This window comes from Dendrobates tinctorius, unplaced genomic scaffold, assembly GCF_039654945.1.
Source record: "Dendrobates tinctorius isolate UK_male_01 unplaced genomic scaffold, ASM3965494v1 ptg000270l, whole genome shotgun sequence".
NCBI classification, from domain to species: Eukaryota; Metazoa; Chordata; class Amphibia; order Anura; family Dendrobatidae; genus Dendrobates; species Dendrobates tinctorius.
In genome coordinates, this window is record NW_027361937.1 from 1,689,000 (window position 1) to 1,703,773 (window position 14,774).

At 43.8% G+C, this 14,774-nt stretch overlaps 1 protein-coding gene across 1 annotated transcript in view; it reads left to right on the plus strand.

The window, feature by feature from the left end:
- Positions 1–14,774, plus strand: part of LOC141069626 (lysosomal protective protein-like) — a 91,113-nt gene that overhangs the window by 19,482 nt on the left and 56,857 nt on the right. The window contains exon 6 of the mRNA XM_073559348.1: positions 9,042–9,197. Within this exon, the coding sequence (XP_073415449.1) occupies positions 9,042–9,197 (156 nt within the window). The remainder of the gene's footprint in view (positions 1–9,041; positions 9,198–14,774) is intronic.

A 14,774-nucleotide genomic window follows, 5' to 3' on the forward strand; every position in this document is an offset into this window, starting at 1 on the left:
GTGTGTAGTGTGATGTTGTGTTTCTGCGTTTGATGCAAAAAATTTACCAATTGTGAGCCCACTCCAGGTGTCTGTCCACCCCTTCCTTCTTCTTCTGAGAGCTCCTCTTCAGCTTGTGATTCCTGTTTTGAAATAAAAGGCAATGAATAGACATATATTACAGAGATGATGGATTTTGGAAATAAAAACTTACCGTCAAACGCTGACGATGCGAGGGAGGGCTCCCAGAAGAAGATGTGCTGTCCTGTTGCTGGCCAGACTCCATGGCTGTGGGTAGTGCTGCTGCTGTTGCTGCTGCCAGTGCTGCCAGTGCTGCTGCTGCTGCATCTCTTGGGTGGCTGTTGAATAAAGAGAAACAAAGGGCCAATGAATATCTTGATATTCCATGGTCCTAGTTTTGAGGAATGGGGGATTTGATAATTACCATCTCTCATCTGCTGCTGGACTCCCCTCCCGTTGTTCAGCATGGTCGCTTTGCTAGTCCATTTGGGGTGGTGGTGGTGCTGATGGTGCTGCAGTGGTCTCCTGCCTTCTCCTGCGCCTGGTTGCTGTCTTTGGTGGCATGTTGGGTGTGGCTGAGGGTCCCACTGTCATGCTTTTATATATGTGTGATGTGGGCAGAGCTAGTGAGCATGCTCAGACCTAAAAAATCAGATCCGGCGCATTGCGATGCTCATAGACTTTCATTGTGTGCAAAAGCCGGACGCGCCGGATCCGGCGTGTCCGGCTTTTTCGCCAGAGACAAAAAACGTTACAGTAGCCGTTTTTTCCAGACGCCGGATTGCGACACATTGCCGGATCCGGCGAAAACCGGAAGAAACGCATGGCCATCCATGTACCAACAGGAACAGAGGCCGCTATCTGCAGACCGGATATAACTTCAAGAGAAATGTGCTGTCTTCCAGGTGCAAAAATTAAAGATGTGTCTGACAGGATATCAGGACTCTTCAGACCTACAGATGACTCTACCCATTCCTGCTACTACATGTGGGGACAAATGACACCGCAAGAAACGACCTGGAAACCATCTGCAGAGACTTTGAAGACTTAGGCAAGAAAGTGAAAGAACTGGGAGCGCAGGTGGTCTTCTCTTCCATCCTCCCAGTGGATGGCCATGGAACAAGGAGGTGGAATAAGATTCTGCAGGTGAACAACTGGCTACGTCGATGGTGCCGTCAGCAACGATTTGGATTTCTGGATCACGGAGTGAACTACTTATACGATGGACTACTTTCTAGAGATGGGGTGCACCTTACGAAGACTGGAAAGCATGTATTTGGAAGTCGCCTTGCTACACTTGTAAGGAGAGCTTTAAACTAGAACAACATGGGAAGGGAAGCAAAAGACCAGAAAAAGCCATACACCTGAGAAATGCTATTGAGAACTCTGCTATTAGAAGTGAAAAGGAAGAACAAAGACGAAAGAATCTAATTAATAAAAATATTGGAGAAAGAGAAACCAATCACAAACTAAAATGTTTCTATACTAATGCACAAAGCATGGGCAACAAACAAGGAGAATTGGAACTACTAACACAGGAAAAGAAATATGATGTCATTGGAATCACTGAAACTTGGTGGGACAATACACATGATTGGAATACAAGACTAGAAGGATACAACTTTTTTGCAAGAAACAGAATTTGATAAACGAGGAGGGGGTGTTGCATTGTATGTTAGAAACGCGTATATCTGCACAGAGATTGAAGCTTCAGAGACTGGGAGTTCTGTGGAAACTGTTTGGGTAAGAATACAAGGACAGAACAATGGAAAGGACACCATTGTAGGCATTTACTACAGGCCGCCTGTGCAAGCTGAAGATATGGATGAACTCTTTATGCATCAAATGGCCAAGTTCTCCAAAAAATATGACATAGTTGTCATGGGAGATTTCAACTATCCAGACATTTGTTGGGAATCTCTCTCAGGCAAAACTAACAGGTCAAGGAAATTCTTATCCTCTCTAGCTGACAACTTTATCTTCCAAAAGGTAGGGGAGAAAACAAGGGGAACTGCTACCTTGGATCTAATCCTTATAAACAGGGAGGAAATGGTTGAGGAGGTAAAAGTGGCTGGAACCCTAGGAGGTAGCGACCATGCTATTTTAGAATTTTGGATAACTAGAGGCGGAAGACCTGTGAAGACTCAGACGTCAAGGTTAGATTTCAGAAAGGCAGATTTTAAGGGATTCAGAAAGATAATTGGAGGGATCCAATGGCTGGATATCCTTAAAGACAAAAATGTCCAGGAAGGATGGGAAATCTTGAAAAATGAAATTCTCAATGCACAGTTGTTAACAATTCCGAAAAGAGGGAAGAATAGGAAGCATTTAAGGAAACCAGGATGGGTGAACACAGAACTTAAGCACATGCTAAAAAGGAAGAAAAAAATGTTTATAAAATGGAAAGAGGGAGGCATATCTAAAGAAGAATATAATGCTGTCTGCAGAACCCGCAGGGCACAAATCAGATTATCTAAAGCTGAAAATGAATTGAGGCTTGCAAGAGATGTCAAAAGCAATAATAAAGGATTTTGGGGATATGTCAAAAGTAAAAGAAAAGTCAAAGATGCTATAGGATTTTTACAGGATGAAAATGATGAAATGGTAAGACAGGATGTTGAGAAGGCTGAACTTTTAAATTCCTATTTTGCATCTGTTTTCTCTCAGAAAGGAAATGTAACACCAACTGTTATTCACTGTCCTATTAAGGGAATAGAAGAATCCAGGATATCTATAAACAGAAAGATAGTGAGGAAACACTTAGCTAACCTAAATGAATTCAAGTCTCCAGGTCCAGATGAATTACACCCCAGAGTACTGAAGGAGATAGCAGAAGAAATTTTTGAACCCCTCTCCATAATCTTTGAAAATTCTTGGAGAACAGGAGAAGTGCCAGAAGACTGGAGAAGAGCAAATGTTGTTCCTATCTTCAAAAAGGGGAAGAAGGTGGACCCAGGCAACTATAGGCCGGTGAGTCTGACTTCTATACCAGGAAAGATCTTTGAACAAATTATTAAACAACATGTATGTCAATACCTGGATAAGAATGAAGTGATCAAACAGAGTCAGCATGGGTTTGTAACTAATAAGTCATGTCAGACTAACTTAATTTCCTTCTATGACGGTATCACTGATTGGGTGGATCAAGGAAATGCTGTAGATATAGTATATCTTGACTTCAGCAAAGCATTTGACAAAGTCTCTCATACAATCCTTATTGAAAAAATGACTAAGTATGGAATGGACAAGGCAACTGTTAGGTGGATTCATAACTGGCTTAGTGATCGGACCCAAAGAGTGGTCGTAAATGGCTGCACATCCAGTTGGAAGAATGTCTCAAGTGGGGTACCACAGGGCTCTGTCCTGGGCCCTGTATTGTTCAACATCTTTATCAACGATTTAGATGAAGGAATTGAGGGTAAACTGATTAAATTTGCTGATGACACAAAGCTAGGAGGGATAGCTAATACTAGAGAAGAGAGAGAGAGGATTCAAAAAGATTTAAATAAACTGGAGAAGTGGGCAGCAACTAACAGAATGGTTTTTAACAGGGAGAAATGCAAAGTACTACATCTGGGCAATAAAAATGAAAAAAGCATATATAGAATGGGAGGAATAGGGCTAAGTGACAGCACATGTGAAAAAGACTTGGGTATACTAATAGATCACAGACTGAATATGAGTCAACAGTGTGATGCAGCAGCAAAAAAGGCAAATGCAATTCTAGGATGTATTAACAGAAGCATACAGTCTAGATCACGTGAAGTCATTATTTCCCTCTACTCCTCTTTGGTCAGACCTCATCTGGAATATTGTGTCCAGTTTTGGGCACCACATTTTAAAAAAGACATCAACAAACTGGAGCAAGTTCAGAAAAGAGCGACCAGAATGGTGACCGGTCTGCAAACCCTGTCTTATGAGGAAAGGTTGCAGGATTTGGGAATGTTTAGTTTGCAAAAGAGAAGACTGAGAGGAGACTTAATAGCTGTCTACAAATATCTAAAGGGCTGTCACATTGTAGAAGGATCAACTTTATTCTCATTTGCACAAGGAAAGACTAGAAGCAATGGGATGAAACTGAATGGGAGATTAGATATTAGAAAAAACTTTTTGACAGTTAGAGTGATCAATGAGTGGAACAGGCTGCCACGAGAAGTGGTGAGTTCTCCTTCAATGGAAGCCTTCAAACAGAGGCTGGACAGACATCTGACTGGGATGATTTAGCGAATCCTGCTTTGAGCAGGGGGTTGGACCAGATGGCCCAGGAGGTCCCTTCCAACTCTACGATTCTATGATTCTATGATTCTATGATTCTATCCGGCGCGATCCGGCGCAAATGCAAGTCAATGGGGGGGAAACCGGATCCGGCATTGCATTTCGCCGGATCCGGTTTTTGTCAAAAGAGCCGGATCGCGCCTGACGGCGAAAACCTGATGTGTGAAAGAGGCCTAAGGATGGCTTGTTACACCTGCATGGGGAGCTCCTTTGACCGCGTGTTTCCTTCATAGCAAAACCTTCAAAATGCAAGCACCACACCTCAAATCAACTCCAGGCCTTTTATCTGCTTAATTGAGAATGATATAACAAAGGGATTGCCCACACCTGTCCATGAGATAGCCTTGGAGTCAATTGTCCAATTACTTTAAAAACAGGGTGGCACATGTTAAGGAGCTGAAACTCCTAAACCCTCAAATGAAAGCTGAAAGTCTGAACTTCAACTGCATCTGAATTGTTTTGTTTAAAATTCATTGTGGTAATGTCTAGAACCAAAATTAGAAAAATGTTGCCTCTGTGGAAAATATATATGGACCTAACTGTAGATTATCTGGACTAATAGCTAACCAGGGGAGAGCTAACTAAGCAGGGTGATCTAAGACAGGAATTAGATGTGCGAAGCATGATTACCTACCAGCGATGCTGACACAAGGGGAGTATAGAAATTAGATGTTCACAGGAAGCAGGCTTGAGAGAAAATGGTGAACTGGAGCGAAAAATGGGGGCTGGACTAAACCATAATCCTTTGCAAAGGGCTCCCAGAAGGCACTGCAAAACTTACCATAGTGCTTTGCAACGTTCCCAGAATACATTGTGGACGGGGGGGGGTAAAGATTCAGGAAGCAAACACACAATAACACTGCGGTTACGACTTTGTTCAGTAGATGGAGCCAAAGATACAGAAAACAGTAAAATATATAGAAACCTGTACATTCTATACATTACAGCAAATAACAGTATATTTCCGGACAGACATTCAAATATTGCATTAAATGTCGGAGACAGAACAGTATTGCCTCCCCAGTGTATTGCCTCCCAACTGTATTTTTCCCCCAATTTATTGCCCCCTAGAGTATTGCTCCCCCCAGTGTATTGTCTCCCCAGTATATTGCCTCTACACCGTAATGCCTCCCCAGTTTATTGCTCCCCACTGTATTACTTCTCCAGTGTATTGCCTCCCCGGTGTATTACCTCCCCAGTGTATTGCACCCCACTGTATTGCCTTGCCACTGTATTTTTCTCCCAGTGTATTGACCCTTCAGTGTATTGTTCCCCCAGTGTATTGTCTCCTCAGTGTATTACCTCCCCAAATAATGCCTCCCCACTTCATTGCTCCCCACTGTATTGCCTCTTTAGTGTATCGCCTCTCCACTGTATTGCCTCCCCAGTGTATTGTCTCCCCACTGTAATGCCTCCCCTCCCCACTGTACTGCCTACCCTCTGTATTGCCTCTCCAGTGTATTTCCTCCCCACTGTATTTTGCCCCCAGTGTATTGCCTCCCCACTGTAATGTCTACCCAGTTTATTGCTCCTCCATTGTATTGCCTCCCCAGTGTATTGTCTCCCCAGTGTATTGCTCCCATAGTTTCTTGCTGACCCATGCTGTTACATACCCAGTGTATTGCCTCCCCAGTTTATTACTCTCCCAGTGCATTGCCTCTGGCCAAATTGCTCTCATTATTAATTGCCCTGCAAAGCCCCTCCCCTCCCCCGATGTCCCGATGCAGCTGGAATTTCATTTTACAGTTCTGGTAACTAAGATAGTGACCCTCCACAGAGAACTTAATGCCAGGGGTAGACATACCATTGGTGCAACCTATACTGCTGCACAGGGTCCTAATATTTTAAGGAGCCCAGTGTTATCTTAAAAACAGTTTCCTACTATCAATTAGATTGCACATAAGGGTATGTATCACAATCACTAGAGAATACCTGTAAAAATAGATTCTTTATGCTGAGTTATGGGATAAGAGATGGTCCATGTGTAAGGGGGCCAGGGTGGTAGTTGTGATGAGGAGCTGTTGCATCACCCCACCCTGAGTCCCCACAGAGGAAACATAAAGTAGAACACTCACTTTAGATTCAAGGGTTCCTCCTGCTTCAACCATCTGGGCTCCCAATTCCCGATTCTCCCAAACGACTCCAGAATCCATGTCCATGCTTAACAGTTTAACTTTACTTAACAGGGTTCTTATTACAGTTGCAGCATAATTCTCATGCAGCAACATTCCTGGAGCTTTCCCTAGCAATCTCTGCTTCTTCTGGCAATCTTTGCCTAGTCCGACAATCTCTGTCATCTCTCAGCAATCTGCCCTGCTGGGCAATCCCTGTCCCATCTGACAATCTGTCTCTCCTGGCAATCTCTGCCTCACTGGACAATCCCTGTCCTGTCTCACAATCTCTGTCTCTCCTGGCAATCTCTGACGCATTGGACAGTCTCTGTCCCTTCAGCAAAGTCCATGCCTTTAGGTCAACCATCTTCCTCTCATTCCCCTTGTCTGGTTTCAATAGGAAAAGGTAAAAGACTCGCCATCTCAGCTTAGTTTAATCCCGGCTGTAGGCCCCGAATCCTCCTTGGAATGGTTACAGTTTAAGATAGTGATCACTTGAACACAACTTCAGCCTGGGGTCCCTTCTTGCCTTAACAACCTTACCCCCATGGCTATTTGACTGTCCTCTTTCACTGCTGTATCACAACTTTCTCTAAACTAGGAAGTCCCTCACTATAGCTCCTGTTCTGTACTACACCCACCATTCTATTCCCTTATTATCCTATGCTACTGCTACCGTTCTCTTCTATCTTCTATCCTATGCACAATACATGTCAAGTACATATACATTACAGTCACAGTAAATGAATACATTAACATTTGTAAATGCTATGGAACCGCAGTATTAAATGTGAACAATGTCCACAGAGGGAGAGGCATTTGACGGCCTCCGTCACCTCCTTACATATGTACATTTCTTTCACCAAGGCTCATTACTGTCTATGTCTATGTTCACCTCTACATAACGCCATGTAATCCTGAGGCTGTGTGCACACGCTGTGGATTGTCCTGCGGATTGTTCCGCGCGGATTTGTCAAAAACCGCAGAGATTGTCAAAATCCGGTTTATCTGCAGTTTTTCTGTGGTTTAGCCTGCGGTTTGACACCTGCCATGGAGCAGGTGCCAAACCGCAGCGGAATCCGCACAAAGAATTGACATGCTGCGGTGCAGCAAATCCGCGCGGAAAAATCTGCACTGTCTGCACAGCGGTTTTCATTTTTCATTGATTTTAATGGTACTGTATACTGCAGCAGAAACTGCTGCAGATCCGCAGGACCAAAACAGCAGAATCCGCAGCGTGCACACACCCTTAGAGGTGAGGGGATCATCATGTGATCACATGACCCAACTGAAGAGAAGTAGAACATGAATTTTCAAATAGAGAAGTTTAAATAAATAAGATAATTCTAGCAGAAATATATATTTTTGTGAACTAATGAATGTAATGTTCTTAACCAGAGTGCCCCTTTACTCAAATGAAATACATAAAAGACTATGATCATATACAGCACTGCTTATTAAAAACTCAGCATGAGCACAGTATTATGACCCTGTGGAGACATGGAATGTACCCCCGGTGTGCAGTTACTGCAGGTTGTGGTCTATGACACTTCTCTGCTCTAATGCTTGTGTAAGGTGCCCAGGGCTGTAGTCAGGGGCAAGGGGTTGCTGTGTTCCCACACCCTGGCACTCCACAAGTAAATAGTGTCCCGCTTTCCTTGTCCTGTGGGTGTACGTTATAGCACTCATGGTTTGGCTGGAAGCCTCCGCTGACTCCCTGATCCTGGATCTAGGAATGGCCGCATATTGAACAGGAGACACAAGATCCTTTTCAAACAGCTTAACTTTACCTTACAGTCCATCGTAATCACAGCACAGTACGATGTTACATTCACGTTTCTTTCACCCCGAGCTATCCTTTTCTTGTCTGGCACCCCTGGCCCCAGGAATACACTGTCCTGCTCCGTAGCTCTCATGGGTTCCAACCCACCTCTCTTCAGTATTTTCCCGTCCGACTTTCCCTTCTGGAAAGTGATACAGGCATGCTCCTCTGGACCTAAATAGGGCCGTAGGTCTTGGAAGTTCCAGGAAAACCCACTAAAATTAGTAGTCCACATGCTACCTGAAAATATTTCCTCGTGCTTTCCAACCCTCTGGCCTTGGACTTTACTTATCACTCTTTTTATCTAATCCTCTCATCTACCCCACAGCAGGAAGTGTTTCCCTTTATTAACTAATCCTGCCCCAGCCATCTTGGGGGGTTTCCAAACACTTTCACTGTTCCTATACTTTAACTGTATACTTCCTGAATCTATTATATTCTCTACTGCACTATTCCTAGTCCTATCTTATATCTAAAATTAAACCCTTATTCTGTGTCCTATGAGTAATCCTTATCCTTTCCCTATATCTAATACAGCAGTACATTATATCTTTATCAAAACAAATCTGAGTCATCCACATTACCATTTATAAAACTCTAGAAATTGTTCTTATTATATCATTCACATTACTAACATAAATTTGCTCACATTAGTGCCCGTAATATTCTATGCACTTAAAATATTTTTTTTTAATACACATAAGCACACCTGTTTTATTAAAGAGGAAAAAGAGCATACTTGTCGCTGGCATAGTCTTACACTTGTACAATCTTCTATAGAGTAAGTAGGTGGTATGTGCCTGAATAACATATTTTAACCTCTTCTTTTACAGACTGCTCGAGATAACTACCAGGCTCTGAAAGATTTTTTTCGCCTGTTCCCAGAGTTTACGAAGAATGACTTTTACATAACAGGGGAGAGTTATGGAGGCTTTTATGTTCCTTATCTAGCCATGGAAGTAACAAAGGACAGTACTATAAACTTGAAAGTAAGAAAACATTTTATATGTACCTTTACATTAGTATAACATATGTGTGCTAATAACCATGGTCAACTACATAAAGATCTGTAGACAAGTAAAGTGTTTTATAAAGGTAAAAAATGATTACAAGCTTATAGGCCAAGCATTATAAGACAATGCACGCCTTCACATAGGTTTGTAAATACCAGTAAAAGCTGTAAAATTTAGTTCAAAATGTCAAGTGTCTACTCGTACATTGCATTTGCCTTCACATAGGAAAATGTTTGAAGGGAATCCGTCATCAGTTTTGTGTCACCTACTCTGATAACAACATATTATAGGGGCACAGACCCTGATACCAGGGCCGGACTGGGACAAAAAAGCAGCCCTGCCACACAAATCTCACCAGCCCACATACTAGAACACTTCCCCCACACCCGATCAGTGGATTTTACTATATTTTGTTGTGCCCTTCAACACGCCTCTTAAAGGCGTTATTTGAAGAGCCATGTGTGAATGCCGCCTGAGTGCACATGATCGACCTCTTCTTTAGAGTGCCGGTTCTCGGGATCATGGGGGTCTGTTATGATTGGGTCACCGAGGAGGAAAAAAAACTGAAGCAAAAAATGTGGTTAATTGTGTACTTAATATCCCCTATCCTGGAAAATATGGTCCCTTCATCCCCATCCTGATACACATGACCCTTCAACCCTATCCTGGTATGCATGGCTCCCTCATCCCTATGCTAGTATGCATGGCCCCCTTATCCCTATCCTGATATGCATGGCTCCGTCATCCCTATCCTGGTATGCATGGCCCTCATCCCCATCCTGATACACATGGCCCCGTCATCCCTATCCTGGTATGCATGGTCCCCTCATCCCTATCCTGGTATGCATAACCCTCATCCCCATCATGGTATGCATGCCTCCTCATCCCAGGCCTGGTATGCATGGCCTCCTCATCCCTATAATGGCAGGAATGATTGCCCTCATCCCTATCCTGGTATGCAGTGCCCCATCTCATCCTAGACGGCATGGATCCTCTTCCTTAGCCTGGTAGGAATGGTCCCCCTCATCCTTATCCTGGCAGGAATGATATCCCTCATCCCTATATTGTTATGCAGGGTCCCCATCTCGTCCAAGTATACATGGCCCCATCCCTATCCTGGAATGCAGGGCTCCATCCTTTACCTGTTTATTATTGATCCCCATCACAGTCCTGGTATGCATGACCCCATCCTTATCCTGGTATGCCAGGGATGAGGAGGCATGCATACTATGATGGGTGAGGGCCATACATACCAGGATAGGGATGAGGAGCCATGCATACTAGGACGGGATGGGGCCATGTATACCAAGATGGGGGAGGGGGCCAATCATACCAGAATAAGGATGGGACCAATCATACCAGGACGGGGATGGGGCAAATCATACCGGGTTGCTAAAAAGAAATAAATATTCATTGCCCTCCATGCCCATGGGGGGGAATGCAGTGAAAATTCATTTCTCTCTAGCAGTGGGCACAGGAGTTAGCCACAGCTGCCGGCTCCTGCCTCTGTAACCCACTGCTCCTCTGATGCCGCTCCCCCTCCTCCCCACCACAGCTGGTTTATCCGGACTATAAGACGCACCCACATTTTCCTCCACATTTTGGGAGGAAAAAAGTGCGTCTTATAGTCTGAAAAATACGGTATTTTTTATTTTCCCATAGTATTCCTGAAAATAATAAACCAATATTAACCCTCCCAAAGACCAATATCACCTCTCCAACAACAGGAAAGTAGTGGTACTGTGCAGTGTATATATACAGGACAGGAAAAGTGGTACAAAGCAGCAGGGCTGCCACTAGGAATTTTGGGGCTCCATACTGGCAAAATTTTTGGGCCTCCTTGAGACACCGCCCAGGCTCTACCCCAGCTTCACCTCCACCCTTCGAACCTTCGACAGTCCCACGGCTCACTCTTGGAAAAACTCAACTTCTCCACCACGACATCCTCATCAATCAGATATTAACAGTTCCCATCAAACACCAGATCACATACATAGCCAGCAGCTTTTGTTCTGGCCAAAAGATTTTTTAAGCCACCACCATGACACGGTAGACTCTTTAGGCTGGACCCTACTCAATTCTAACTTATTAAATATAAATGTATCTTTATGTATTTTTCTTTAAGGGAATGAGTCACATACATTTTTTTAAATGACCATTAATACAACATACAAGGGATAAATACTGTTAAACCATGACCAGACCACATAATACCACCACAAAGTGACCTATAATACCACTTACAAGGGACAAATGCCATTACACAATGACCAGACCAAACAATACCACATACAAGGAACAAATATCATCACACTATGACCAGACCACATAGTACCACCACATAGTGACTGAATACTACAATACTGATCATTTATAAAAAAAAAAAAAAAATACTAAGTGACATTATACACAGGAATTCTGTATTTACTATCAGTGTACAGGTAATACAGTGATCACCAGTGACATTATACACAGGAGCTCTGTATATAGTGTACAGTGTACAGGTAATACAGTGATCACCAGTGACATTATACACAGGAGCTCTGTATATAGTGCACAGTGTACAGGTAATACAGTGATCACCAGTGACATTATACACAGGAGCTCTGTATATAGTGCACAGTGTACAGGTAATACAGTGATCACTGGTGACATTATACACAGGAGCTCTGTATATAGTGTACAGGTAATACAGTGATCACCAGTAACATTATACACAGGACCTCTGTATACAGTGTAAGTGTACAGATAATATAGTGATCACTGGTGATATTATACACAGGAGCTCTGTACAGAGTATACAGTGTATAGCGTTAGTGTACAGGTAGCACACTGATTCACCAGGGACGTCTCTAGCTGAAGTCCTTCATCTTTACTTTTCTTTTTCATGCAGCGTAGACCGCCATCACCTCTTCCAGCCAAGACTCATCTGTTATGAATGAGTCACCGGAGGAGGAAAAAACAAAAACACAAGCTAAGTCCAGAAAACCGGAGAGGTTGGTAGCTAGCAGATTGCAGACCCCCTGATCCTATTCACCACAACTAACAGTAGCCGTGGGGGGTTCCTAAGGTGCCCTAGACCCCTCGTCACAGCCGGAGAGCTAAATAAGCCTAAAGAAAGAAAGGTGAAATCTAAACTGGCCCAGAGCAGACCCCAAAGCAATAGACAGCCCCCAACATGTATTGTCGGTGAAAAACAGATGAAAACACAAACACAGACAGAAAGACAGGCTGAGCAAATGATGGGGCCCAACTAACTAGATAGAAAAGGACAGAAAAGATGCTGGCTGCAATCCGCAAAAAACCCTGCCAAAAATAATGTCCAACACGTCTGATAGAAAAGGCCCTGAAGTCACTAGACTTCAAAATCACTATATCAGCACTCAGGTATATTCTGAAGACAGAGCAAAGAGATCAACTGATCAGAGACAAAAATGGAGTTCAGCCCGTCCCAACCAGGGTAGGCTGAACACAAACACTAAGTAAACAGACAAAATCTCATGGAAAAATAGCAGAGCAAAAACTTAGCTTTTAGTAGACAGGAACTAAACTGGATGCCAGAGCTCAGAGCAGAAAGGATCACCAGCAACCCTGCAAGGGCGTCGGCTGCCTTATATCCACTCAGAAATTCCGGATGTCCAATCACACTCCACCTGTTCAGATGACAGGTTCTTCCCATCCAGATCAATTTCACTACCTCCTTTCACCAGCAGAGGGAGTTCATCAGACATCAGAGGTGAAGGAGAAAATGAACTCATAACAGTACCTCCCCCTTGAGGAGGCGTCACCGAACCCTCATCCACACCACCAGGGCGATCAGGATGGGCCCGATGAAAAGCACGAATCAATCTTTCGGCATGAATATCGGATGCAGAGACCCAAGAATTATCCTCCTGGCCATAACCCTTCCATTTAACAAAATACTGGAGTCTCCGTCTAGCCAGACAAGAATCCAGTATCTTCTCAACCTCATATTCCACATTACCTTCAACCAATACAGGGTCAGGAGGTGCCACCACAGGAACTACTGGCTCAACAAACCTCTTTAACAGAGACTTATGAAACACGTTATGGATCTTGAATGTAACAGGAAGAGCCAATCGAAAAGAGACTGGATTAAGAATCTCCAAAATCTTGTAAGGTCCAATAAATCTAGGTTTAAACTTTGGAGAAGCCACCTTCATAGAGATATTCTTTGATGACAACCAAACCATATCACCCACCTTAAACCGGGGACCAATGGTCCTATGCCGGTTGGAAAACCGCTGGGCCTTTTCCTGGGAGAGAGACAACTTATCCACCACTTGGTCCCAGATCTGGTGCATTCTCTCCACCACAGTGTCAACACCTGGGCAGGCAGAAGACTCCACCTGCCCTGAAGAGAATCGAGGATGAAACCCAAAGTTACAAAAAAAGGTGACATCAAAGTGGCAGAACTAGCTCTATTATTTAAAGCAAATTCGGCCAAGGGCAAAAATGAAACCCAATCATCCTTATCAGCAGAAATAAAACATCTCAAACACGACTCCAAAGTCTGGTTTGTTCTCTCCGTCTGCCCATTGGTCTGAGGGTGAAACGCAGAGGAGAAGGACAACTGAATTCCCAGCTTGGAACAGAAAGTCCTCCAAAATCTAGAAACAAACTGAACTCCTCTGTCAGATACAATGTTCTCAGGGATACCGTGCAAGCGAACCACCTGTTGCAAAAACAAGGGCACCAACTCTGAGGAAGATGGCAACTTAGGGAGTGGAACAACATGGACCATCTTAGAGAATCTATCACAAATCACCCAAATAACGGTCATTCTCGGAGAGACAGGCATATCAGAGATAAAATCTATTGAAATATGGGTCCATGGCCTCCTGGGCACCGGCAAAGGCATCAACAACCCACTAGAGCGAAAACAAGGTTTAGACCGGGAGCAAGTCCCACAGGACTGCACAAAATTCCTGACATCACGAGACAAGGCGGGCCACCAAAATCACTGACTCACCAAATCACTAGTACCAAAAATACCTGGATGACCAGCCAATGCGGAGCAATGAACTTCAGACATTACTCTCTTCCTCCACTGGTCAGGAACATACAATTTTCCAATTTGACAACGCTCAGGTTTGTCCTCCTGAAACTCTTCCAGAGCACGTCTCAAATCGGGCGAGATGGCAGAAAGAACTACCCCCTCACCTACGATGGTAGCAGGCTTGGTCACAATAGGAGAATCAGCAAAGAAACTCCTAGAGAGGGCGTCTGCCTTGACATTCTTAGTGCCCGGAAGAAAAGAGACCACAAAATCAAAACGTGTGAAAAACAAGGCCCACCTAGCCTGTCTAGGATTCAAGCGTTTGGTCGACTCCAGGTAAATCAAATTCTTGTGGTCAGTAAGGACCACGACTTGATGTTTAGCTCCCTCCAACCAATGTCTCCACTCCTCAAATGCCCATTTCATGGCTAACAGTTCCCGATTCCCCACATCATAGTTACGTTCGGATGGGGAGAACTTTCGGGAAAAGAAAGCACAGGAATTCATTTTAGATGTTACAGGATCTTTTTGGG